The sequence below is a fragment of the Oryzias latipes genome, chromosome 23, assembly GCF_053564925.1.
Source record: "Oryzias latipes strain Hd-rR chromosome 23, Olatipes_Hd-rR_3.1".
Taxonomy (NCBI): domain Eukaryota; kingdom Metazoa; phylum Chordata; class Actinopteri; order Beloniformes; family Adrianichthyidae; genus Oryzias; species Oryzias latipes.
In genome coordinates, this window is record NC_136259.1 from 26647193 (window position 1) to 26671249 (window position 24057).

Sequence of the window (24057 nt, forward strand, 5' to 3'; positions counted from 1 at the left end):
CTGGACCGGACGGTCCGTTAGCAAAGCTCGTCTGAAAGGAATGTGCAGCCAATCAGGAAACAGATCCAGCAGGGGAAGCGCAAGTTCTGGTTCTGGTTGACAGGGACTGGGTCAACCTGAGCATTTCTCAAGCTTTCATGCATACAGATGTCAGGGTGGTTCAGACTTTATTGGACCTTCACAGCCTCCAGGTTCTGTAAACACTTCAGGGGATCATCTGTCCAACAGCAGAGCGGCGACCCGGTTCTGCGGGTCCAGAAACCATCAGCCCGTTTCAAAAACCTCATGCAGATTGTCCCGCAGTGATCCGATCAAAGTTCTGATGAAAGTGTCCAGGTTCTGTAAGACTCCGTCTTGGACCGGCAGCTGCTGTCTGCGAGCTTTAATCTGAAAGGAACAGGAAGTAGAAAGGTGAGGGCAAAGCTTTCCGTTCTAAAACTCAATTGAAGGGCAGATGTGGAGAAGAGAGAGAATCTGCACAAAGACGTGTGGACACTAAATTCATTTCAAACGGGACATTTCTGAGTTTTTGTCTCTAAACTGCTCATTTTAGAGCCGTTTGACGTACGTCTATAAAACGTAGAAATGCTGCGTTCAAGCGGTGTTTGAATGACGGGAAGAAGGAAAAACAAATGTTGGATGCTAGAGCGGGCCCTGAACCTTTGTCCTCTCATTTGAAACTTCAGTCTTTTATTTTGATGGTTCCCCTGAAGGAAGTGCTACATGAAGAAAGTTTCAGTCATTCATTAAAAATTCATTCAATAAAACTATTTACCAAATAAAAAACAACCAAATAACTGTGATTGTCAAAGAAATTCAATCTAGTGGATCCTCTGCCGTCATGGTCCGGGGAGGGGGGGAGGGGGTCAGGGATCAAACTGAGCAGCTGATTCCTGCACGTCTGTTTCTCATCCAGTAAGAATGAGAAAAGCAGCAGCTCAGCATTTCTCTCCAGAACAGAATTCCCTCGTTCATCGCAGGAGTTCTAAAATGAAATCCAGGGAGACGTTTCTGGCAGAGAAACTCCTCTGCACTCTTTCTACGCTTCTCTCTTATTTAAATTCTCAAGCCTTCATAGACATTTAGCCCAGCATCTTAGAATGAAAACAAAGACCTGATCGCGATCAAAGATTTCTGACTCGGCAGAATTGATTGACAAGGTCTCCAGCCAATCAGCACACAGGACAAGGTGCACTTTTGGAAAAAAAAAAGAAAAAGAGGCATAAAGATGAGCTGTGCCGTAGAAAGGTGTTAGGATCATGTAATTATCATTTACTTACAGGCTATTATCAACAGATGGTCTCAGTTCAAAAACAATAACTGAAAAGTTCTGACTACACAAGATATGATGTTCCTGTTCTGCTTGATTGAATGACCAGCTTTCATGGTATCGACCAATAAAAGCAGACTGGATCCACCGGGAAGGCAGCTTTGCGCTGTGACCTTCTGCAGACGTCTCTCATCTCCTGTGTGGTTCTTCTCAGAACCCCGACTAAAGGAAGCCCGTCTCCTGATTTGACAGGGACTTTAGAGGGTTCAGGTCGGGGCACAGACTGCAGAACGGTGGACTAAAACGTGTTCTATGTGGGTCTCTGATATTGTTTAGGGGCCGGACCAAGCATGGAGGCGGGCCGGATCAGGACCACGGGCCGTAGATCGTCCAACCCTGCAGCCACAGAAGCGGCTGGAAGACAGCAGCCCGGTTCTGTTGGGTCACCGGGTTTGACTTTGGTGGGGAGGTCATGCTTTCTCCTGACCTGATTTTGGAGCAGACTGGGAGAGGAGGTGGAGGAGGAGGTGTCATAAGGAGAAACTCACCAGCTTCTCTCTGAGCTTCAGGATCAGGTCCACAATCTCCACCTCAGATTTGTCCCTGGTCCATCCCAGCAGGTCCTGAGGGGAGACGCCTCAGAGTCAGGACAAAAAGACCAATCAGCTGTCGCGGCTGGGAGGGAGGGCGGGGCTTACCGCATCACAGATCACCTCCAGGTGGAGGCTCTCCAGCTTTTGCATCATCTCCTTGTGTCGCTGACGGTACCAGCCATCAAAGTTGGGAGATCTGAAGAACTTTCTGAGAGCAGGGGGACATGGACCAGAGGATGGGAGGCGGGGCTAATCACTCACTGACCACACATGACGACACCACCGGACTCACCTGTACAAACCCACCCAGTCCCCTCTGAGCGGGGAGGTAAGCTGAGGGCCTGCATGCTCCAGCGTGGACAGGAAGTCTTCCTGGACGAAGGGGCGGATCTGAGGAGGAGTCTGAGCACAAACACACCTGAGAACCTCTGCGGAGGACGGGATGCTGCACCTGCTGTTTACCTTCCAGGGGGTCACGGATCTCTGCAGGGGCATCAGGCTGGCCATGTACCGCTCCTGCCACACAGAGCACAGGGCTCAGGTCTCTGTCATGTGCGTCTGCTCAGGTGGGAGGAACCACCACACCTGCTCTTTGCGCTCACCAAAGGAATGATGAAGCTCTGCGTCAGCTCCAGCAGGTGGCGCCTCAGGATGGCGCTCTGCGCCTCCGACGGCCGCCTCCTCTGAATGCCCTGCAGATCCGCATAAACACTTCAGATGAAGCCACGCCCACCCAGGTGTGTCCACCTGCTCACCTTCAGCAGTCTCTTGATGAGGATCTTGTCTTTGTGTAGGAAGGTTTTGTAGGCTGTGTAGATACCTGTGCAGACACATGCATCAGGTAGCAGACGTGAGCAGAGGCTCAGGTGAGTTTGTTCTTACCTGGTTTGGTGTCGAGAGTCTTTAGTTTGGACGACTTCTTCACCTTCACCTGCTTCGGTAGGTCAGCTGCAGGACGATATTTGATGAGCTACACCAGACAAGCGTGTGGCACATGTCATGTGTTGGTGGCGTGTTTATAACGTGTAGGCAGCGTGTTTACAGCATGATTTGTCATGTAGGTAGCGTGTTTACAGCGGTCTGTTGTCATGTAGGTAGCGTGTTAACAGCGTAGTGTTGTTGTGTAGGTAGCGTGTTTACAGCGTGTTGTTGGCATGTAGGTAGCGTGTTTACAGCGTGCTGTTGGCATGTAGGTAGCATGTTTACAGCGGGCTGTTGTCATGTAGGTAGCGTGTTAACAGCGTAGTGTTGTTGTGTAGGTACCGTGTTTACATCGTGTTGTTGGCATGTAGGTAGCGTGTTTACAGCGTGCTGTTGGCATGTAGGTAGCGTGTTTACAGCGTAGTGTTGTTGTGTAGGTAGCGTGTTTACAGCGTGTTGTTGGCATGTAGGTAGCGTGTTTACAGCGTGCTGTTGGCATGTAGGTAGCGTGTTTACAGTGTGCTGTTGGCATGTAGGTAGCGTGTTTACAGCGTGCTGTTGGCATGTAGGTAGCGTGTTTACAGTGTGCTGTTGGCATGTAGGTAGCGTGTCTACAGCGTGCTGTTGGCATGTAGGTAGCGTGTTTACAGTGTGCTGTTGGCATGTAAGTAGCGTGTTTACAGCGTGCTGTTGGCATGTAGGTAGCGTGTTTACAGCGTGCTGTTGGCATGTAGGTAGCGTGTTTACAGTGTGCTGTTGGCATGTAAGTAGCGTGTTTACAGTGTGCTGTTGGCATGTAGGTAGCGTGTTTACAGCGTGCTGTTGGCATGTAGGTAGCGTGTTTACAGTGTGCTGTTGGCATGTAGGTAGCGTGTCTACAGCGTGCTGTTGGCATGTAGGTAGCGTGTTTACAGTGTGCTGTTGGCATGTAGGTAGCGTGTTTACAGCGTGCTGTTGGCATGTAGGTAGCGTGTTTACAGCGTGCTGTTGGCATGTAGGTAGCATGTTTACAGCGTGCTGTTGGCATGTAGGTAGCATGTTTACAGCGTGCTGTTGGCATGTAGGTAGCGTGTTTACAGCGTGCTGTTGGCATGTAGATAACGTGTTTACAGCGTGCTGTTGGCATGTAGGTAGCGTGTTTACAGCGTGCTGTTGGCATGTAGGTAGCGTGTTTACAGCGTAGTGTTGTGTAGGTAGCGTGTTTACAGCGTGTTGTTGGCATGTAGGTAACGTGTTTACAGCGTGCTGTTGGCATGTAGGTAGCGTGTTTACAGCGGGCTGTTGTCATGTAGTTAGCGTGTTAATAGCGTAGTGTTGTTGTGTAGGTAGCGTGTTTACAGCGTGTTGTTGGCATGTAGGTAGCGTGTTTACAGTGTGCTGTTGGCATGTAGGTAGCGTGTCTACAGCGTGCTGTTGGCATGTAGGTAGCGTGTTTACAGCGTGCTGTTGGCATGTAGGTAGCGTGCTTACAGTGTGCTGTTGGCATGTAGGTAGCGTGTCTACAGCGTGCTGTTGGCATGTAGGTAGCGTGTCTACAGCGTGCTGTTGGCATGTAGGTAGCGTGTTTACAGCGTGCTGTTGGCATGTAGGTAGCGTGTCTACAGCGTGCTGTTGGCATGTAGGTAGCGTGTTTACAGCGTGCTGTTGGCATGTAGGTAGCGTGTTTACAGTGTGCTGTTGGCATGTAGGTAGCGTGTTTACAGCGTGTTGTTGGCATGTAGGTAGCGTGTTTACAGCGGGCTGTTGTCATGTAGGTAGTAGCGTGTTAACAGCGTAGTGTTGTTGTGTAGGTAGCGTGTTTACAGCGTGTTGTTGGCATGTAGTTAGCGTGTTTACAGCGTGCTGTTGGCATGTAGGTAGCGTGTTTACAGCGGGCTGTTGTCATGTAGGTAGCGTGTTTACAGCGTGCTTTTTTTGTCTCAGAAGCCCAACAAACAGGCAGACTACAACACTCCACTGGGCCTCAAGTGTGAAGGTGCTTTCTCAGAGCAGAACGGTAGCAAACGGCGGAATCTACCGTCCATCTTGACGTCTCCCAGTCGTACGATGTGTGGCCAGCTCTGGAACGTCTTGATGAAGAACGGGTTGGTGACTCCCAGGACCACGTTCGGCCTGAACACAGAGGAGGTGCAGACAGGTGTGAGGACTGCAGGTGGACTTTATAGGCGCTGTGCGGGTTTTGGGGACTCACGGCGCTTGTGTTCTGGTGGTGTACTCCTTGAACTCGCTGTCATGGATGGTGAAATAAGGACGGAAGTCGCAGCAGAACTTCAGCGGACTGATTGACCTGATGGTACCGAGCAAACATCAGAAGCTGCTGTTCCTGAACAGTAAGACTTGAACCGTGGACCACTCAGTTACCTAGTGAGAGCCAGCACCATTTCAGAAGAAATCGTTGGAGATGGCGCCATGACAATGAGCGGTTCCCGAGCAACACCAGCTCCCAAAGCATCTGCAGGTGGATCAGAACCGACTGGAAACACCTGAGAGGAGCACAGATGCAGCTGAGAGGAAGACCTCTCTATGACAGAGGCAGGAACATGGGGGGCTGACCTGAAGAAGTCCAGTTCATGGACGGACGGCAGCAGCGTCGGAACCGGTATGAGGTTCTAAGGAGAGAGAATCTTCATCAACATCAAAACCTGCAGAGCCTGAAGAAGGTGGAGAAGCTCTGACCTCTGCAGCCGTCTGTCTCAGAGGACTTCCTCCCAGTTTGTCTGCTTTGGCGGGAATCCTCACCTGAACAAGAAAACAGCAGACAGGTGGGTCACATGACTCAGGTGTCTGACAGCAGCTGTGGGTCTGGAAGAACCTCCTAAAACAGGGGTGGGCAAACTACGGCCTCCATGTTTGGTCCGTCCCACTGAACAATATCAGAGACCCATGTTTTTTTATTTTGATCACGATCAAGACCCTCTTCTGCAGTCTGTGTCCCGATCTGAAACCCTCCAAAAATCTAACATCTCTGTCAAACAGAACAGCAGACAGTCTTCCTTTTCTACGTCACAGTTCATCTTTCCCGGTTAAGCTCATTCTTTTAGAGCGATCTTGCTGCTTTTTTTAAACAGCTTTTTTAAACAATCAGGTGTGTCCTGATTGGCTGGAGACCCTGTCAATCAATCTCCTCCAAGCCGTGTCTCCTGTAAAGAAGCGCGGAGCTCTTCAGATCAGAAATCTGTGATCGATCAGATCTTTGTTTTCAATCTAAGATCCTGGACCTCATTACTATGAAGGTTTGAGAATTTAAACCAGAGAAAAGTGTGAAAATGTTCATGTCTGTGTGAGAAAAAGTGTATTTATGCAGTGAGGAGTTTTACTGCCATAAACGTCTGGAATCAGACCATGGATTTCACTGATCACGGTTATTTTTAACGCAACTCCTGCAATAAACGAGGAACTCTGTTCTGGTAAAAAGGTAACACAGAAATATGATTAGCTGCAGCAGAAGACACAGAAATTAGTTATTTTTCATGATCACTGGATGAGAGACAGACATGCAGGACACAGAACAGCTGCACAAACTGTGAGACATGTGAGGAGATGCAGCCTCAAAGTCTTTATTAGGATTACGACGGCAGAGGATACACTATTTATTGTTTCTTCTTTATAACATATCAGTATATTTTTTCTTGACTTTTTGTCTTTGAAAATCACAGTTATTTGCTCATTTTTTTATTTCATAAATAGTGTTATTAATTTTATTAAAAGGATCATGAATTATTTAAACTTCATTATAGGACAATAAAAGAAAGAAAAGAAGTTGAGAGAAACAGACTTATTGTGGCCCTCAGTAGAAAATGTTTGGGGCCCCGCTCTAGCATCCATGTGGTGTTTGTTGTGTGTCATTCTTCCATCATTCAAACTCCACATGAATGCAGCATTTCTCTATGTTTTACATGAGGTACATAAAGCCGTTGGTGCAATTGACTCTAAAATGAAAACAAAAGTTTGAACCTAAAAACTCTAAAATGTTCTGTTTTGAAATATAATTTTCTTTTCTTTTTTTTTTTTTAACTTGTCCTGTCCAACAGCTGGGCAGACAGATGAGAGCTGAGGGCCTCTTGGGTTGGACATATTTTATTTTAACAAGAGGGGTTATTAATCTTCAGACAAACCAGAGGTATGTCTGAATAAACCCCTTTTGGAATTGAGGCCAAACTTTATTCATTTTAATTGTTTTTGAAATTCTTTTGTGTTGGACCGGACGGAAAAGGAAAGGAGGGAAGAAGAGAGAGGGACGTTAGAGAGGGGGGGATAGGAGGGTCATCATGGGGGGGGATAAAACCATGAAGCAGCATAAAGCAACAAGCTACTGGATGTTTATTACGGTAAGGTTCAGATAGAATACAAATCTTAAAGGGGCGGGGCCTGTCCAAACACACTCAAATGTTACAGACACACCTGCTAGCTGCAAAAATGTCCACATGTCAACATGTACACAATACAGATATTGTTCACACACGCATACTTATGCCTACTAGCCAACTGGTGTGAGAAATTTCATTCAATCACGCATAATATTAGTGCAAAGGTGAGCTAACACCTGTGCTCAGGTGAGTGTTTATGTTCTTCTAAAATGGATGACCGACCCCCAGGTGACCACGTCCGCCTCCCAGGCCAGGGCCGGCAGGACCGCCGCAGAGCCAGAGAGCAGGGAGGCATGGGGGGAAAGAGAGTGCAGCCCCAGCCCAACCACGCCAGTCAAAATACCCCCCCCCCCCCCCCCCCCAAAAAAAAAAAAAAGCCTGTTCACTTCAACCCTAAATGCCACACAGAACCTCTCCATGTTCCTCTGTTCTGCTTTTGTGTTCTCCTGCGTTCCTGTCCGGAATGCCAAACGCCTCCATCACCTCCTCCTCCCTCTGGATCTCCTCATCCATCTCCCTCCAACGCTTCTCCTTCTCCAGCTCACATACTACCTGCAGGCTAGAACCACGGACAACCTTCATCCTCCATCTTCAGACTTGTCCTCCTCCCTGACCCTCTCTTCTCCTTCTAACCCCTCCTTCAGGATCTCACCTCCTCTGTTCCTCCTTCTATCCCCTTCATGACCAACATCTAAACTGCTTCCAATCTCTCCTCCTTAATCTCCTTCTATCTTTTCTGAACACACAGGAGATCCAGCTGGTCTGGTTGAAGTTCCTCCTCAGTCTCAGGAATGTTCACAAGAACCTTCGTCTCCTCAGGACGTTGGGGTCCTTGGGTGTGAGGAGCGGCCTCCTGATTGATTCAACACCTGAGAAGCTCCTCCTCCAGCTTGCAGGTGAGGTCTTAGCCTGCATCAGACCCTCTGAACAGCGTTCTTTGACAGAACCTTTCTGTGTTTTCGTTCTCCTCTCTGTGCTGGTGACAAGAACAAAGTCAGACTTCAGAGTTCTTCCTCCTCCACTCGTCATCATGATGGTGGAGGAACTACAGCAGGAGGTCGTGAGGTGGGAGGGACGTCCCGCCCGGGCTGCAGGAAGTCTGCGTCACATGACCTGAAGTCATGCCTATAGTCAGGTAAGGACAGGTGAGTTGCTGCTTCTGTTCCTCAGTCCTTCTACACTGAATGACTGGGGCCTGTTAAGCCCCGCCCCCCTGACTGACCTGGAAGATCATGCCCATCACAGGTAAGTTGAGGGTGACTCCAGGTGTGGGAGCTGGCCATTGGTCGATCTCATTACAAACTGCAGAGAGGACAGGAGTAAAGCAGAAATCCTCAAAGCTGATTGGCTGGCGGTGATGATGCTAGCAGGACGAGCTCACCTGTTTCCAGGCACGGCTGCAGCTTCTCAAAGAATTCAGGTGCGAGGATCTGCAGAATGGAGTGGAACAGGATGGAATAGGGCAGCCTGGACACCAGCACCAAAGACTGAAAAACAGCCAAGATTGTCACATGACCACTCCGCAGTGACATCACAGGTGAGCAAACAGGTGAGTCACCTTCTGGAAGTAGCCTCTCTTCACAGAGGTGTCCTTCACCTGGCGGAAGTAGGCGTATCCAAAGAAATGTGCAGCTTCCAACTGGAGAGATTGACCTCAGCATCAGGACCTCCTGTTCTCTGACCGGTGAACAGGTGAGTGGTCTTACCTGCAGGCTGGCGGGGGCGTCTCTGTTGTAGGCGTCGATGGCGCTGGAGCCTCTGCGGCCAACAGACTGACGGAACCTGAAGGTGAACTGCGTGTCGCCATGGCATCCTGGAAAATCACACAAAGACCGCGTGACCTCACAGCTCACCTGCTCAGCCGCCCAGTTACCTGGACTCACCTGAGTAGGAGTCGGGGAAGGACAGGTAACAGATGCTGGTTTTCTGACAACAGAGCACAGATACGGTTAGAGTCTGATCAGAGCATCGATCGGGTTATTGATCAACAATCACCTCTTTCTCCGTTAACCGGGCGTCGGGCGGATGCAGCAGCTGCGAGCAGAAAACACAGACTCAGGGGGCGGGGCTACAGGATGGGGGAGGGGGGCACTCCAAAAACCCTCTGCTGTCAGTCACCACATGTCTTATTCATACAGAACCATATATTACAGAGTTTGGACCTTAAAAACAGGCTGGGGTTGCCTTAACCCCGCCCTCATCCATCATGCATGGATGGATGGATGGATGAATGGGTGACTGGATGGATGACTTGATGGATGACTGGATGGATGGATGACTGGATGGATGACTGGATGGGTGACTTGAGGACTGCATGGATGGATGGATGACTGGATGGATGACTGGATGGATGACTGGATGGATGACTGGATGGATGGATAGACCATAAATTCTAGATTGACCATAAAAACTGGGTCAGGAACAGGAACCCGTTTGCGGTATGAACCCTCAGCCTTCCAGGTCCCACGGCAGACACTCGTCCACTAGTAGGTTGGCAGTGAGGAGGGGGGCATTTGGGCCCCCGTCTGTACATGCAGCAGCTTCAGAACCAGACGGATGTTCTGAGGTTCTAAAGCGGGCTTTAATGCGCATGTCTGAGCCCAGGATGAAAACCTGCACGCGAGAAACGGTCATGCTAAGCTAACGCACCTCGAGGGCCTGTCCGAGCTCCAGATCAAAGGTCACCACGCACGCGCACTCCAGCCAGCGCGAGAAGCGCGTCCACGTGCCGGTTCCTTCGCCGTGAGGACCTGGACCGTCATGCAGATTCATCGTGACCGGGTCTGGACCGCCGCGCGCCTCACGGAGAAAGGGGAGGGGCTCCGGACAGCCCCCGATGGAGAATGCTTCAGAAAAAAAGGAGAAAACGTCTGACGTCATTTTTTTTTCAGTTAGGGAGCGACGATCTTTCCAAAACAAAAGCATGTGTTCGCCTTCTATTTTGAAGGGGCGCCGGCGGAAGTGTCTCGTGTTCCGGGGAGCCGGCGGGAGCTCCCTCTCATTCTGTGCTGGGTTACCGGACGGTCAGCATGTCGGACCCCTGCTCCTTCTCGTCCCCCTCCAGGTGCGTCACCAAACACCTGAACCTGCACCTGCGAGTGGACTTCCGGCGGCGCGTGATCGCGGGGACCGTGGAGCTCACGGTGGAGGCGCTCGAGGACAACTTTTCTCTACTGGTAACTAACTGGCGGTTCTGGTTTTGGTCCTGATCTGATGATCCGAGCGTGGTTCTGAAGTCCAGGCGCGCGTGCACCTGATGTCCGCCACTCACGCGCCTTCCAATCAGCTGGAGAAAGCATTAGTGACCTCTCCAGGGCTGTGCGGCAGCGGCTCCTGCACCCCACTCAGAGGTCCCAGTCAAATTGTCGAAGTGTCATTGAGCAAGAACCGAACCGAGCTGCGTTTGGAAGCTCGATCCATCAGGTTGATCTCCACTCTGTAAACCAGGTCACGTGGTCACTTGATCGTTTTAACTTAAACCCTGGATCTGTGAGGAAAGAGAACCCGTCCGGTTCTTAGAAGTTCGGCTGCATTTGGACTTGAATCCAAAACGTTAACTCAATCCTGAAATGAGAAAATCTAGGGGCAGAGTTTCAGACCTGGACTCTGGCTGAAGGACAGGTGTGCTGACTCAGCAGGTGTGTGGTTTTTTTTGCAGACTTTGGACACCAGAGATCTGAACGTCGTGTCGGTGTCGGCCAACCAGCAGCCTGCTCGCTTTACTTTAGCCTCCAAACACAGCTTCAAGGGGACACAGCTGGACATCACGCTTCCCTTTCACCTGTCCAGGTGAGACTCCGCCCACTGTGCCTTTCGCCTGAACTTTCAGAGTAGACCTAATGACATTTTCTGCACGGACCAATCAGGGGGCAGCATGTCATCGTCCAGGTGGTGTATGAGACGTCTCCGTCTGCATCAGCACTGCAGTGGCTCACACCTGAGCAGACTGCTGGGAAGAAGCAGCCTTACCTGTTCAGCCAGTGTCAGGTGAGCATCACCTGTGGCCCCACGGATGGAGCCGCAGAGTTTGATGTAGCAGAACATTTGTTCCGAGTCAGAGGCTGAAACCCAAACCTCAGAGTTTCACCTCCGGACGGTTCTTCCTCTTTCACCTGTTGCTTCATCAAAATGTGGAACTGGTCTTCAGACCGACGCCCTCTTTCTTCACCTTTAACCGGAGGCCATGACTTCCTGTTGCTCCACCTTCCTGTCGATAATTGTGTGATGCAGAAATGTCCAAAAAGAATGTCGTCTGTGTTGGACCGTGTATAGTTCTGGTGCTGTTTACCCCAACCGACTCTAGAACCCAGCAGTGCAACAGTCCACAGATTATAACCCTGTGTTCTGTCTGACAGGCTCATCACTGCAGGAGCATGGTCCCCTGTCAGGACACCCCATCAGTAAAGCACACCTACTACGCCCAGGTAACCAGCACACCTAGTCAGCCCACACAAAGGGGAATAATGGGAAATCTACCAGAAAAATCTGCCTCCCCTCCCTCTATGTCTCTCTACCCGTCTCAGGTGTCTCTCTCTACCTGTCTCCGGTGTCTCTCTACCTGTCTCCGGTGTCTCTCTACCCGTCTCCAGTGTCTCTCTCTCTACCTGTCTTCAGTCTCTCTCTACCTGTCTTCAGTGTCTCTCTACCCGTCTCTGGTGTCTCTCTCTACCTGTCTCAGGTGTCTCTCTCTCCCTGTCTCCGGTGTCTCTCTACCCGTCTCCAGTGTCTCTCTCTCTACCTGTCTTCAGTCTCTCTCTACCTGTCTTCAGTGTCTCTCTACCCGTCTCTGGTGTCTCTCTCTACCTGTCTTCAGTGTCTCTCTACCCGTCTCCGGTTTCTCTCTCTACCTGTCTGAGGTGTCTCTCTACCCGTCTCAGGTGTCTCTCTCTACCTGTCTCAGGTGTCTCTCTCTACCTGTCTTCAGTCTCTCTCTACCCGTCTCCGGTGTCTCTCTCTACCCGTCTCCGGTGTCTCTCTCTACCCGTCTCCGGTGTCTCTCTACCCGTCTCAGGTGTCTCTCTCTACCCGTCTCAGGTGTCTCTCTCTACCCGTCTCAGGTGTCTCTCTCTACCCGTCTCAGGTGTCTCTCTCTACCCGTCTCAGGTGTCTCTCTCTACCCGTCTCAGGTGTCTCTCTCTACCCGTCTCAGGTGTCTCTCTCTACCCGTCTCAGGTGTCTCTCTCTACCTGTCTCAGGTGTCTCTCTCTCTACCTGTCTTCAGTGTCTCTCTACCCGTCTCCGGTGTCTCTCTCTACCCGTCTCCGGTGTCTCTCTCTACCTGTCTTCAGTGTCTCTCTACCCGTCTCCGGTCTCTCTCTACCCGTCTCAGGTGTCTCTCTCTACCCGTCTCAGGTGTCTCTCTCTACCTGTCTCCGGTGTCTCTCTACCCGTCTCCGGTGTCTCTCTCTCTACCTGTCTTCAGTCTCTCTCTACCTGTCTTCAGTGTCTCTCTTCCTGTCTCTGGTTTCTCTCTCTACCTTTCTCCGGTGTCTCTCTACCCGTCTCCAGTGTCTATCTCTCTACCTGTCTTCAGTCTCTCTCTACCTGTCTTCAGTGTCTCTCTCTACCCGTCTCAGGTGTCTCTCTCTACCTGTCTTCAGTGTCTCTCTACCCGTCTCTGGTGTCTCTCTCTACCCGTCTTCAGTCTCTCTCTCTCAGGTGTCTCTCTACCTGTCTCAGGTGTCTGTCCCTAAGGACTTGGTGGCAGTGATGAGTGCTGTGAGGGATGGTCAAGAGGAGGACCCTGAGGACAGCAGTCGTATTGTCTACAGGTTCCGGCAGCCGGTAGGCGTCGGCATTACCTTTACTTGTTGTGTGTGACACCATTACTTGATGTTTGACGGCCCTTTCTTTGACCTTTGACTTTAGGTGCCGATGCCATCCTATCTCATTGCCATTGTTGTTGGAGCTCTGGAGAGCAGGTACCGTGTGTCTCACCTGTGCACTGGTGTCATGGTGCTACCTGTGCTGGTGACAGCTGTTTTGTCTGGTCCACAGGGAGATCGGCCCCAGGTCTAGAGTCTGGTCTGAGAAGGAGTTTGTGGATAAAGCAGCGTTCGAGTTCTCTGAGGTGCATCATAGAGGCCACTGGGAAGAGACACACCTGGGGTTGGACTTTCTGAGTAACTGTTTAATGAACTTACCTGAGTGGTTGTCTACCTGTCCATCAGACTGAAACCATGCTGAAGACAGCCGAGGATCTGGCTGGACCGTATGTTTGGGGTCAGTACGACATTCTGGTTCTTCCTCCATCTTTTCCATACGGCGGCATGGAGAACCCCTGCCTCACCTTTGCCACGCCTACTTTACTGGTAAATCTAAGCTGAGTCAGCTGACCCACCAGAGTCATGTGACCAATCGTGTGACCATTGTTTCCTTCTGGTTCATTGTAGGCTGGAGACAAATCTCTGTCTACTGTGAGTACATTGCAGAGTCGCTTGAGCGCACACCTGCTGTAGATAATCATCCAGGTGCGTTCATGCTTGTCCACATGTCATCCAGGTAATTGCCCATGAGATCTCCCACAGCTGGACAGGGAACCTGGTCACCAACAAAACCTGGGAACATTTCTGGTAAAAGCACAGAGGTGAGTTTTGGCCCTGGGGTCAGGTCTGCGTTTGACACTCATCATTGCTTCAGGCTCAACGAAGGTCACACGGTTTACCTGGAGAGGATGATCGGCAGACAAATGTACGGCGAGCAGTTCAGGCAGTTTAAGGCCATGGGCGGTTGGAAGGACCTGCAGGACTCTGTGAGAACCCATTCAGATTTCTGTAGGTGGGAATGTGGGAGGTTCCCACTCTGACTGGTTCTAGCTGTCCTTCAGGTGAACACCTTTGGACCCAACAACCCTTTGACCAACCTGGTTCCTAGTCTTCAGGACGTCGACCCAGACGATGCCTTTTCCTCTGTGCCGTACGAAAAGGGCTTCGCTCTCTTGTACCACCTGGAGGAGCTGATGGGAGGACCAGGTAACACCTGTCTCTGAAGCTCCTTCCCCCCTCTAAGGTTCTGTTTGACCCGTTATGGTTCTGTGTCTCCGTAGAGGTCTTCATGGGTTTCGTGAAGTCGTACATTCAGCTCTATGCGTACGGCAGCGTCACCACTGATGACTGGAAGAACTACCTGTTCACCTACTTCAAGGACCAGGTTTGTGGGGGGGGCTAAGGTGCTATATGAGGGGGAACCAGAATCTCTGGGCTTGGTTCAGACTGAGCTGCTCCAAGTACAAGTGTGCTGTTGTTCTCAGGCAGAGGCCCTGAACCGGGTGGACTGGAACGCCTGGATGTTCACTCCTGGGATGCCTCCTGTCAAACCTCAGTAAGTGGGTCCAGCCAGACCTCCGTCTGGTTCCTGAGCCTCCTCAGTTCTGATGAAATGGTTCTGAACCGTAATGGTTGCTGTTTCAGGTATGACACCACGCTGGCCGATGCTTGCATTGCTCTGAGTCAGAGGTGGACCAAAGTAAGTTCTGCACCTGATCCCCGTCTGCTCTCATGGAGCATCCGTCTGAGTTCTCTCCACTGCTTCAGGCCGGAGACCAGGACCTGGACGGCTTCAGCGAGTCCGACGTGAAGACTCTGTCTTCCCACCAGCTCATCGAGTTTCTGTCCCTGCTGCTTCATGAGGTACGGCCGCCCTGTAGAGGCTGAGGTCCACGACAGTCCTGCTACTCGTGCGTTCTGACTGTTCTCCTGTTGGTCCTGCAGAACCCGCTCCCTCTGACTCATGTGAAGAAGATGCAGGAGGTTTATGGTCTCAACACTTGTACCAATTCTGAAATCCGCTTCAGGTGAGTCTGTGGCATCCATTTGAACAGCCAGACCATGCTCACTGCTGATTGGTTGATCTCTTCTCAGGTGGCTGAAGCTGTGTGTTCGCTCCAAGTGGGAAGAGGCGGTTCCGCTGGCGCTGAAAATGGCCACCGAGCAGGGCAGGATGAAGTTCACTCGGCCGCTCTTTAGGTATGAATTCAGAACCAAATGCTGGTCTTGGGTGACTGGACCTGACCTCCTGCATGTGGTTCTGCTGATCTCCATCCTGAACCACACCTTTTGACCCAAAGTTATTTTTGTCCTTCAGGGAGGTTTTCAACTTCAACAAGTACAGAGACGAAGCCGTTCAAGTGTTTGCGGCCCACCGGACAGCCATGCACCCGGTCACTGCAGGACTGGTTGCCAAGGACCTGAAGGTGGATGTCAGTGGCACCACTGCTCAGTGAGACCAGAACCTCTAATGTGGGACCAACAGAACCAGCAGGAGGGTCAAAATTGTTGGTTTCAAACGGGTCTGTAAGAACAAAAAATGCTTTGAGCAGAAATAAAATCTTTGCTGAACCGAACTGTGTGGTTCTTCAGAACTGGAACCAGAACTGAGCTTTGTTTTGCAGGAGGATGAACCGAGTATATCTTTTCTTCAGAACTTGGGGAAGAACCGAATCGTGTGGTTCTTTGTTTGTCCTTAAACTTGTGTTATTGAGACTAAGACCTCAGTTCAGACTGACAGGATGTGGTTTGTGAGGCAACAGGAAATGAGGGAGGGAGGGGGGGCAAAGGAAGCACAAGAACCACACAGCTGAACTGCTTCGACTGTGAGGTTGACTCAGTGTGTAGTGCTTATAGTCTATTTCGTTGTACTACAATTAAATTATAATTGTAGTACAATGAAATAGTAGTTAATCTATAAATAGTTAATCTGACCCAAGTCTATACTACAAATGAAGCAGTATACTTGAAGTTAAGCTTTTATATACTATCCATATATTTTGTAGGATTCCCTTATTTCTGCTACAATTCTAATCAGACAATGGATGTGTTGATTATAGCACCAAAGGGGAATTTTAAACATAATCACTGGGGAACAGCAAGTGAGTGGCAGGGTTATCATTGGTACATCCGAGGATTGTCAGGGGATGAAGGATGGGGATCTATATTTAGATCCACAGCAGAATCATCTTGGAAGAAAGGTACCTTTGTGGTGGTCTGGCTTGGCTTGGGGGGGTGGTCCCTTTGCCTGTGCTGGGGGGGGTTGGCGGGGGGCCCTGCTCGGGGGGGGGGGGGGGGGGCAGCGGCCTTAGACATGTAGGGTCCTTGGTAGGGGGGGTGCTTGGACATCACTGCAAGCAAGCAGCAGATGTCCTCCTGGCACCCTACCCGCCAATTTTAACCGCACCTTAGACATTTAGGGCCCCTTGGTGGGGAGGGTGAGGGGACATCACTGTGAGTAATCAGGAGATGTCCCCTTAGTGCCCTACTCGCCAATTTTAACTGCACCCCCCTTAGTACACACACCCCTCCCCCTTCAATATATACATTCAAACATAAACACACACACATGCATACAAACACCCATACACGCACACACATTTTACAAGGAAGGTGGGACCTGGGTCCATCTGTCCCCTACCCCTTCCCTGGTGGGGGGTGCGGGCCCCTTGGCGATGGCGGCCATGTCCCTTGGGTGCCGGCTCCCTGGGCCCGGCGGTGCTCTCTCCGCACGGTGGGGGGGTTCATATTACACCTGAGCCGGGGGTGTTCGTGTCCCTGGGGGGTGGGTCCTGGTCCTTGCCCCTGGGCGCTGGGCCCCGCCAAACTTCCAACATGGCCGAGCCTGGTCGGGCTATATTTATAACACCCCTTGTGGGCCGCCCTTTTTTCCCCGGGGTTCCCCCCTCCTGGGCTGGGGCGGCGGGCCCCTGCCTTGCTCCTACCTGGACCAACCGTGGGCCGGGTGGGTGGCTGCCTGGAGTGCGGAGCGGGTCTCCCTTGGGGGGTCCTGGCTCGTACCTTGGGTCGGGGCGGGGGGATGCCCGGAACTCCTGGGTGGTGGTGGGGTGCTCGTCTGGGGCTGTGGGCGTCCCTCTCCGGTGGGGCCCTGCGTTGGGCTCTTCCGGCGCGGCGGGGGGGCTGCTTTCCTGGCTGGGCTGGGGCGGCGCTCTCTTTCCCTCTGCGCCTCCCTGCTCTCTGGCTCTGGGGGCCTCGCGGCGGTCCGGCTGGCCCTGGCCTGGGTGGCGGTCTTGGTCGCCCGGGGGGCGGTTGTTCCCTGCCTGTTCCCGTATGGCGTTGGGGGAATTCCGGCTGCCGCTGCTGCTGCGGCAGGGGTCTGGGTGTGGGGGTGGCTGGGCGCTCCTCCTCCTTCTTTTCACATTCCACCATCCATTTTAGAAGAACATAAACACTCACCTGAGCACAGGTGTTAGCTCACCTTTGCACTAATAGTTTGCATGATTGAATGAATGAAAGATTTCACACTAGTTGGTTTAAAAGCATAGGTATGCGTTCGTGAACACTATCTGTTTGGTGTACATGTTGACATGTGGACATTCTTGCAGCTAGCAGGTGTGTTGATAATATTTGAGTGTGTGTGAACAGGCCCCGCCCTTTTTGTACTACATTTGAACCGTACCATAATGATTAACAACCAGTAAACTTGTTGCTTTATGCTGCTTCATGGTCTTACCCCCCTTCCCCTCCTATTATCACCCTCCTACCCCCCCATCTCTCTAACGTCCCTCTCTCTTCTTCCCCTCTTTCCTTTTCCGTCCGGTCCAACACCAAAGATTTTCAAACATGATTGAAATTAATAAAGTTTGGCCTCAATTACAAAAGGGGTTTATTCAGACATACCTTTGGTTTGTCTGAAGATTAATAACCCCTCTTGTTAAAATAAAATATGTCCAACACAAGAGGCCCTCAGCTTTCATCTGTTTGCCTAGCTGTTGGACAGGACAAGTTAAAAAAAAATAAAAATAAAAGAAAGGTACCTTTGGTTGGACATCCCAGGCTCAACAGTGGTCCAGAATAATTTCTAATTTTACTGTTTCAGATTTGTTTTTCACTTTCCGTGTTAACAGTACTGGTCAACCTTTCCTTTTATCCCCAACAATACACAGTCTGATGGAAAATTGACAGTGGCTATTGAAGGTATGCGCACATTTGTAACACTCAGCATTAAATGAGAGTATTTACAAAAAAATTAATCAGGGATCTACTTCTTTATCTGAATGTGCTTGATTCCTTTTCTCCATTTATTCAAAACAACTCCAACACAATGAGGTTTCCCAGGTAATGGTGGTATATTGAAATATACACATATACTTACAACTTCACCTTTAGAAGAAACCACCACCCAACTACACCGTCTTTTTCTTATTTACACAGTACTTTAAAGTTTCTAAAGTTTCTTTGGCGTCTTTTGTCCCTCTGGACAAAGCAGTCTCAAAGATAGTGGGGCCTGTGATGCTCCGTTCGCCTTCTGATGGTCAACGACTTCTTACCGGATCAGCTGTGATGGAAATCGTGAGACTTTCTGTTGAAGGAAGACCTTAGGAAGTGTGGCAGAAAGTTCCGGTATATTCCTCAGCTTTTTTAATCCATAGAACCATCCGTTGCTTTAATCCATCCTTCAAGCGGCAGTCAAACATCACCCCAGCCAGTTTGTTTCCCCTTCCTCCTGCTTGGCTCCATCTTTCTCTCTTTTCTGCTGTCATTAGCTGTCATCAGCCACACACCTGAGTGACCGGAAGTCACCAGCAGGAAGTCTCTTGGCCGCCATATTTGTAGTCCACAAAAACATAATCCAAAACCAAATACAAATCAAACTATTATAATGTGCTCACCTGGAAACTTAATGACATACTGGACCATTAATATTGGTGGATAATTTGGAAAGTATTTTTTTTTCCCAACAGCGAAATGAAAATCCTATATTTGTGTGGCAATGCTACACATTGAATAACAAAATGAAGGAACATTAAGGTGTAGAAACATCTATGTGGGATGACTGGCTGAAAATGTTTGGTCCATGGAAAACTTTAGTCTCCTCCGTTCTCGTTGCAGTAGCAGTTTTTTCAGCGATTCTCACACTCTGTGGTTGTTGTTGTATTCCCTGCCTTAGGACCCTTATGACACGCCTCATAGAGCAGGCTCTGGGAGAAAAGGTTCGGGAGTACGGACAGTATACAATGTTACCTGTCAGTGATCCCTTTTCACCACCTTGGTTGGGAAATCAGTCTGTGAGTTTGTTCTGTTTAACCTATCTCCATTATTTCCCTTAATTCTAGGTGTTTTCTTTTCTTGATAGGAAGTGTTATCTTTGTTGTATTTTTTACCTTTTTACTTTTATATTTTGACTTTTAAATTTTGAATTTGACTTTGAATGTTTTATTTTTCTGTCTTTACTGTTTCATGTCTTGTTCTCTGTAAATGCCAATGTGCCAAATATCTAATGAAGCATAAGTATCTTTAGGGATGGTCGCCGATGGGGCACGGGACCGTGGCGAGAATTTTTCCTGTCCAACTGAACGCTTCTTAAAGATGGTTAATGCAAGCTTTGACAGGTTTTCGCTCCTACACTTATGAATAGATCATCCACACCTTTGAAGTGCACATTGGTTCGGCTATAGATTGTGAGGGCTCGAGACCACAGCTGTTTTGATTGCATGATGTGATAATCTGTTTTTATTTTTTGTGTGACCTCACGAAGTGAGGTCAAGAGAGGGAAACTGAAGGAATTTATATTTTTTTGTGGTCCTTATTTCTCTTAGGCTTTTTATCTCATCTTTATTTCATTAAAGGTTTTCTTTCAGGTTTACTGTGTGTGGTTCCAGCCATTTGAATTTAAAAGGGACTTCCTGAAAATTGCATATGTAAAGAGGTTTTGATGCTGCAGCTCCGAACTCATCCCCCTTCAGGAGAAAACGGTCTTTGATCTTCTAAGACCATCTGGAAGCCTCAGCTGCAGATCTGACATGGACCAGAATTAAATTGCCTCCAGGATTCGATTCAATGGGTGGGAACCCCTGAAGGTGCCAACTCACATGAGAAGGACAAAGAGTTGGGACTGACTGCCTGCGGAGAAGGATCCGGGCGACTGTGCTGGACCCCCATGGGGACACAGTTTGTGGTCGGACAGATGTCTGTCTGTGAAATAACCCCCTGGACGTCTGAAGCAGGAAGCCAGTACCAAATGCTGTAATTCCAAATATGGACTGAAGGAAGTGGGCAGACTTTTCGACCGGCCAATCCGATCGGCCAGAGGCGGAGATACAGCAGCCATCTTGCTTCCAGAGGAGGAGACTCTGACCACCTGTTTAAAAGTCTGCACTCAAGGAACTTTCTTTGTTCTCATCAGGCTGGCACGTTAAGACGCTGGTAATTTGGCGCTGTGCAAGCTCTGAAACTGGGAACCCGGATGTCTGTTTTATTTTGTTTTACTCTGTTTTTAGAAATCTTGTTAGGGAAATAAATTTGTTAATCTTTAATCCGGCTGAGTCCATTGGTTTCTTCTTCTCGACTTTTTTGAGCACGCAAGGAAAGTAATCTCAAAGCGACTGATTATTTCCTACAATTTCAAACTTCAAATGTTCCTATTTAGTATAAAGAAGTATTCAGATTTACTTCCTACACTACAGTACAGGGTCTGGATCAGGCGTGGAACCTTTCACACTAAAATGTGGTCCAGTTTCTGAGCAAAACCCACAGAATCCCACTTTACCGCTTTTTATTTAGGACTTTTTTTTTAGAGATTTACAATACACTACTTTAATAAATCACATTAAAATAAAGACACACTGTACATTAACCCTTGTGCTATCCTAGGCACTTAACATTGGGAGTGGGGTCATCTAGGCCCACTAAACATTGGGAATGGGGTCATCTAGACCCACTAGACCGGGGGTCGGCAACCCGCGGCTCTTAAGCGCTGCCCTAGTGGCTCCCTGGAGCATTTTCAAAAATGTTTGAAAATGTAAAAAGATGGGGGAGAGAAATATATTTTTTGTTTTAATATGGTTTCTGTAGGAGGAAAAACAAGACACAAACATTCTTAAGGTATTCCAATGCTGTGAGAATGTGTAGAATAAATATTGTAACATCCGGCAGGTACGTCACTTGCAGCGAACAAAACAGGAGCCAAACTGTCAAAAATGTTGAGCTGTCAATCAACTGGCAGCGCTAGAAAACTGTCGGTGTCCTACACACCACACGACACCAAACAGTCTCTGACAGGAGGGGGCGGAAAGAGAAGATGAGAGCGCAGCCTCTTCCCGGCCATTCAAGCCCGTTTATTATGAACACACACAACATTGAACATTGCACAGGGGTCATCAACCTCTCCCCCTCCCACAATCATGGTGCAACATAAAGAAACAACATAACAGGAAGAATAAACTAAGGTGGAACAACAAAACTGCCATATGAAAAGAAACGTGGGCAAACAGAAACGCTCCTGCTGAACCCTAATCAGATCAGGAGACCGCATCCCACAATCCCCTGCTGCTAACAGACCTAAAATGCACATGACCGCCACTACAATTTCAACATTTCTGTCAACGAAGATTTGCGTCATAGCCTGCGACACACATTTCTACCAGCAGGGCGGCGGACCGCTAGGCAGGTGGCTGACGGAAATCGAACCACCATCGGTTCCGTGCATTGCTTGATGAAGTAGAAAGCAAATATTCTGATCTCCTGCTACACAACACAGTCCGATGGCTGTCCAGGGGGGACGTTTGTCGTCTTTGTCGTCTGTTTAGAACACGTGAAAACATTCCTGAAAAGCAAAGACCTGAACTACCCACAACTGGAAGAGAGTGGCTCTAAAAGCTGCACGTTTTGGTGGATATGACTGACAAGCCAGCTAAAGGAGCTGAATGAAAGTCTGCTTGAAGCTGTTCTGTCATTCCAGCTGACTGTCATGGGGAACGTCGTCACGCACGTTCCATTTTATGGGTTTGTGTTTGAATCCTCAAAATAAAAATGACATCAAAAATCGGATTTCTTTATTACATTTCTTTAATTTTATCAAAGCAATGAAACTAAATCATTGATATTGTAATGAAGTTAAACTTGCACAACAGAGCAGTCACGTGACGCGTCGTTCTCCCAGAATGCACTGCAGAGCAAATAAACATTTAATCCTTAATAATTATGTATTTGTAGCCAACTAGTCATTTTGATAGCAGGCTAATATAGCTAATATAGATACATATTGCATGTGTTGCCTTCATTATAAGGCTTAAATAGGGCTTTTAATATTATGCGGCTCCAGACAGATTTGCTTTTTGTTTTTTTCGTCCAATTTGGCTCTTTCAACATTTTGTGATCTTCACTGGTGTCCATGGATTACATGAAATCTTTCCACCTTTATCCACCTTTGTCATGGTAGGAAGAACACGTCAAAGTAAGGGGGGGTCATCTAAGATAGCACAAGGGTTAAAAGAAAAATAAAACCTAAAGGGACCCCATTGCGGAGCAAAAAACAGTATGTAGCCTGTAATCCGTCAATGTTGTTATCCTCCCTGATAGAACACAGAACACCCTCCAGAGCTCACATACTTTTGAACTTTTGAAGGTCGTCGGTCAACATAAAATGAGCAAATTCAACATTCACATGACTTTTCAGAAGAGAAAAAAATCATAAAGGGAACATCCACACAACCAACAGAGTAACCAATTTTTCCTTGTTAACCAGATAGCGAGTTTAGCTGTTGCAAAAATAAAATTGAGAATGGTGTGTACATGTTTCCTTTGGGCCATATATTTGGGACCAAAAATGAACAATGGGAAGGAGAACACCTCCCCGAGCCTGAGACACCAGTCTTCCTAGACTGTGAACAAACCCCTTAGCCTGTTACACTCCATTACCAAATCTGCCAGAGTTTCAGATGTCCCACAAAATTCAAATCCGTCTGATTGAGTTGGAGCAAAGTGTGCTTTTATCTGTTTGTAGCTATGGCAACGTGTACAATTCTCCATTGGAGATCAGCTACGCGTTTTTCAACAGGCAGCTTGTACAGAGACCACCAGCGTCTTTTTGGAGTGTGGCTTGTTCCTAAAACCTTAGTCCACTTGGAGGCATCTATGTCCATGACTGCAAATGTCGAACTTTCACGCACGTGGTGTAGTGTCTTCTTTGCCATGGTCTCAAACTCCCCATCTCCTGCATTACCAAAGGCAAGCAGTTTGTCCTCATCCTCTGTCCAATCCTCCACATTCGGGGAGACAGTCAAGGACGGAAAAGAATAATGCGAGGTTGCGAGGTACCAGTCCAGCCGTCATTGGGAATTGGAAGAAAATGTTTCCTCTGAGCAGGAACAGATGTCATGAGGTCATCCACCACTTTAGCTAGGAGCCTGGGACGTAGACTAACCCGTTGTCTCATGGCTTCCAGGGGTGAGAGAAGTGAGCCAGCTTCACACAGCCAACATTTCTCAATGCTGATCTAACTGAGTACGAGTTCAGGAGATAAGAGTCAATCAGAGTGTTAAAAAACAAGGGTTCTTCCAGTATCCACAGTCCAGGAGTGGCAGCCTGAGCCCGAGTAAACTTTAGAGCTCTCCAGGCTTTAAGAACTGAACTATAGAAAGGAGGGAGACCGCTTGAATCTAGATGTCCTCTGCTTGTCATAGCCAAGACCCCCAGCTCTTCTTAGGAGGATTCTGGCAGTGTCGAGCCATCGCATGCCGCTGTGATACAGCAGCCGCTGGGCAGTTTGCAGTCTGAAGGCCATCAGTCTGTGACGTCAACTAATCCCTGCCCCCCTTCCGAGAGCGGCAGAAACAGGGAAGCTTCTCGTGTCCAATGTTTACTGTTCCAAAAAAAGTCGGTAAGCACACGCTGCACCTTGGTGAGTGGATCCTTAGGAGGGGAGAGAACCAGCAGTTTGTGCCAGAGCATCAAGGCCACTAGGTTGTTTGCAATCAGGACGCGTCCTCTGTAAGACAGCTGAGGTAGCAACCATTTCCATTTAGACAACCTAGCACAAACCTTGTCCAACATCCCATCCTAATTTTTCATCTGAAACTCATTTGTACCCAAATAAACCCCAAGAACTTTTAAACCCCTTGTGGTACAAACTATATCTACAGGCGATGTAGGAGATGTTTTTTTCCCCCCATTACCCGAAC

At 49.0% G+C, this 24057-nt stretch overlaps 2 protein-coding genes across 3 annotated transcripts; one reads left to right on the plus strand and one right to left on the minus strand.

The window, feature by feature from the left end:
* Positions 1-150: 150 nt before the first annotated feature.
* dennd6b (DENN/MADD domain containing 6B) lies at positions 151-10076 on the minus strand. Its single transcript, XM_004084947.5, is given in 21 exon segments — positions 151-387; positions 1819-1893; positions 1969-2071; positions 2156-2265; positions 2326-2379; positions 2466-2555; positions 2619-2683; positions 2746-2811; positions 4802-4896; positions 4976-5071; positions 5146-5206; positions 5209-5267; positions 5338-5393; positions 5461-5523; positions 8374-8453; positions 8533-8638; positions 8710-8790; positions 8858-8964; positions 9035-9077; positions 9147-9185; positions 9801-10076. Coding segments are annotated over 21 exon segments (1848 nt in total). The 3' UTR covers positions 151-264.
* On the plus strand, positions 7900-15492 carry lta4h (leukotriene A4 hydrolase). Of its 2 annotated transcripts, none has more exons than XM_078942116.1 (19): positions 7900-8047; positions 10810-10940; positions 11018-11138; positions 11507-11575; positions 12831-12935; positions 13020-13072; positions 13149-13221; positions 13322-13462; positions 13544-13567; positions 13653-13723; positions 13791-13902; positions 13978-14122; positions 14197-14300; positions 14401-14471; positions 14561-14615; positions 14684-14779; positions 14861-14943; positions 15011-15115; positions 15234-15492. In XM_078942116.1, the coding sequence occupies exons 4-19, from the start codon at positions 11525-11527 to the stop codon at positions 15370-15372; spliced, it is 1428 nt and encodes a 475-aa protein (XP_078798242.1). In that variant the 5' UTR covers positions 7900-8047; positions 10810-10940; positions 11018-11138; positions 11507-11524; the 3' UTR covers positions 15373-15492. The 2 variants fall into 2 exon arrangements, with proteins under 2 accessions (XP_078798242.1, XP_004084996.1); XM_004084948.3 differs by lacking the exon at positions 7900-8047 and adding an exon at positions 10181-10327.
* The last annotated feature ends 8565 nt before the right edge of the window (positions 15493-24057 follow it).

Coding starts and splice junctions, on each gene's coding strand:
- lta4h (XM_004084948.3), top strand. CDS start 10,181: ATGTCGGACCCCTGCTCCTTCTCGTCCCCCTCCAGGTGCGTCACCAAA. Junction 11,139..11,506: donor ACCTGTTCAGCCAGTGTCAG/GTGAGCATCACC, acceptor TCTGTCTGACAG/GCTCATCACTGCAGGAGCAT. Junction 15,116..15,233: donor TTCACTCGGCCGCTCTTTAG/GTATGAATTCAG, acceptor TTTGTCCTTCAG/GGAGGTTTTCAACTTCAACA.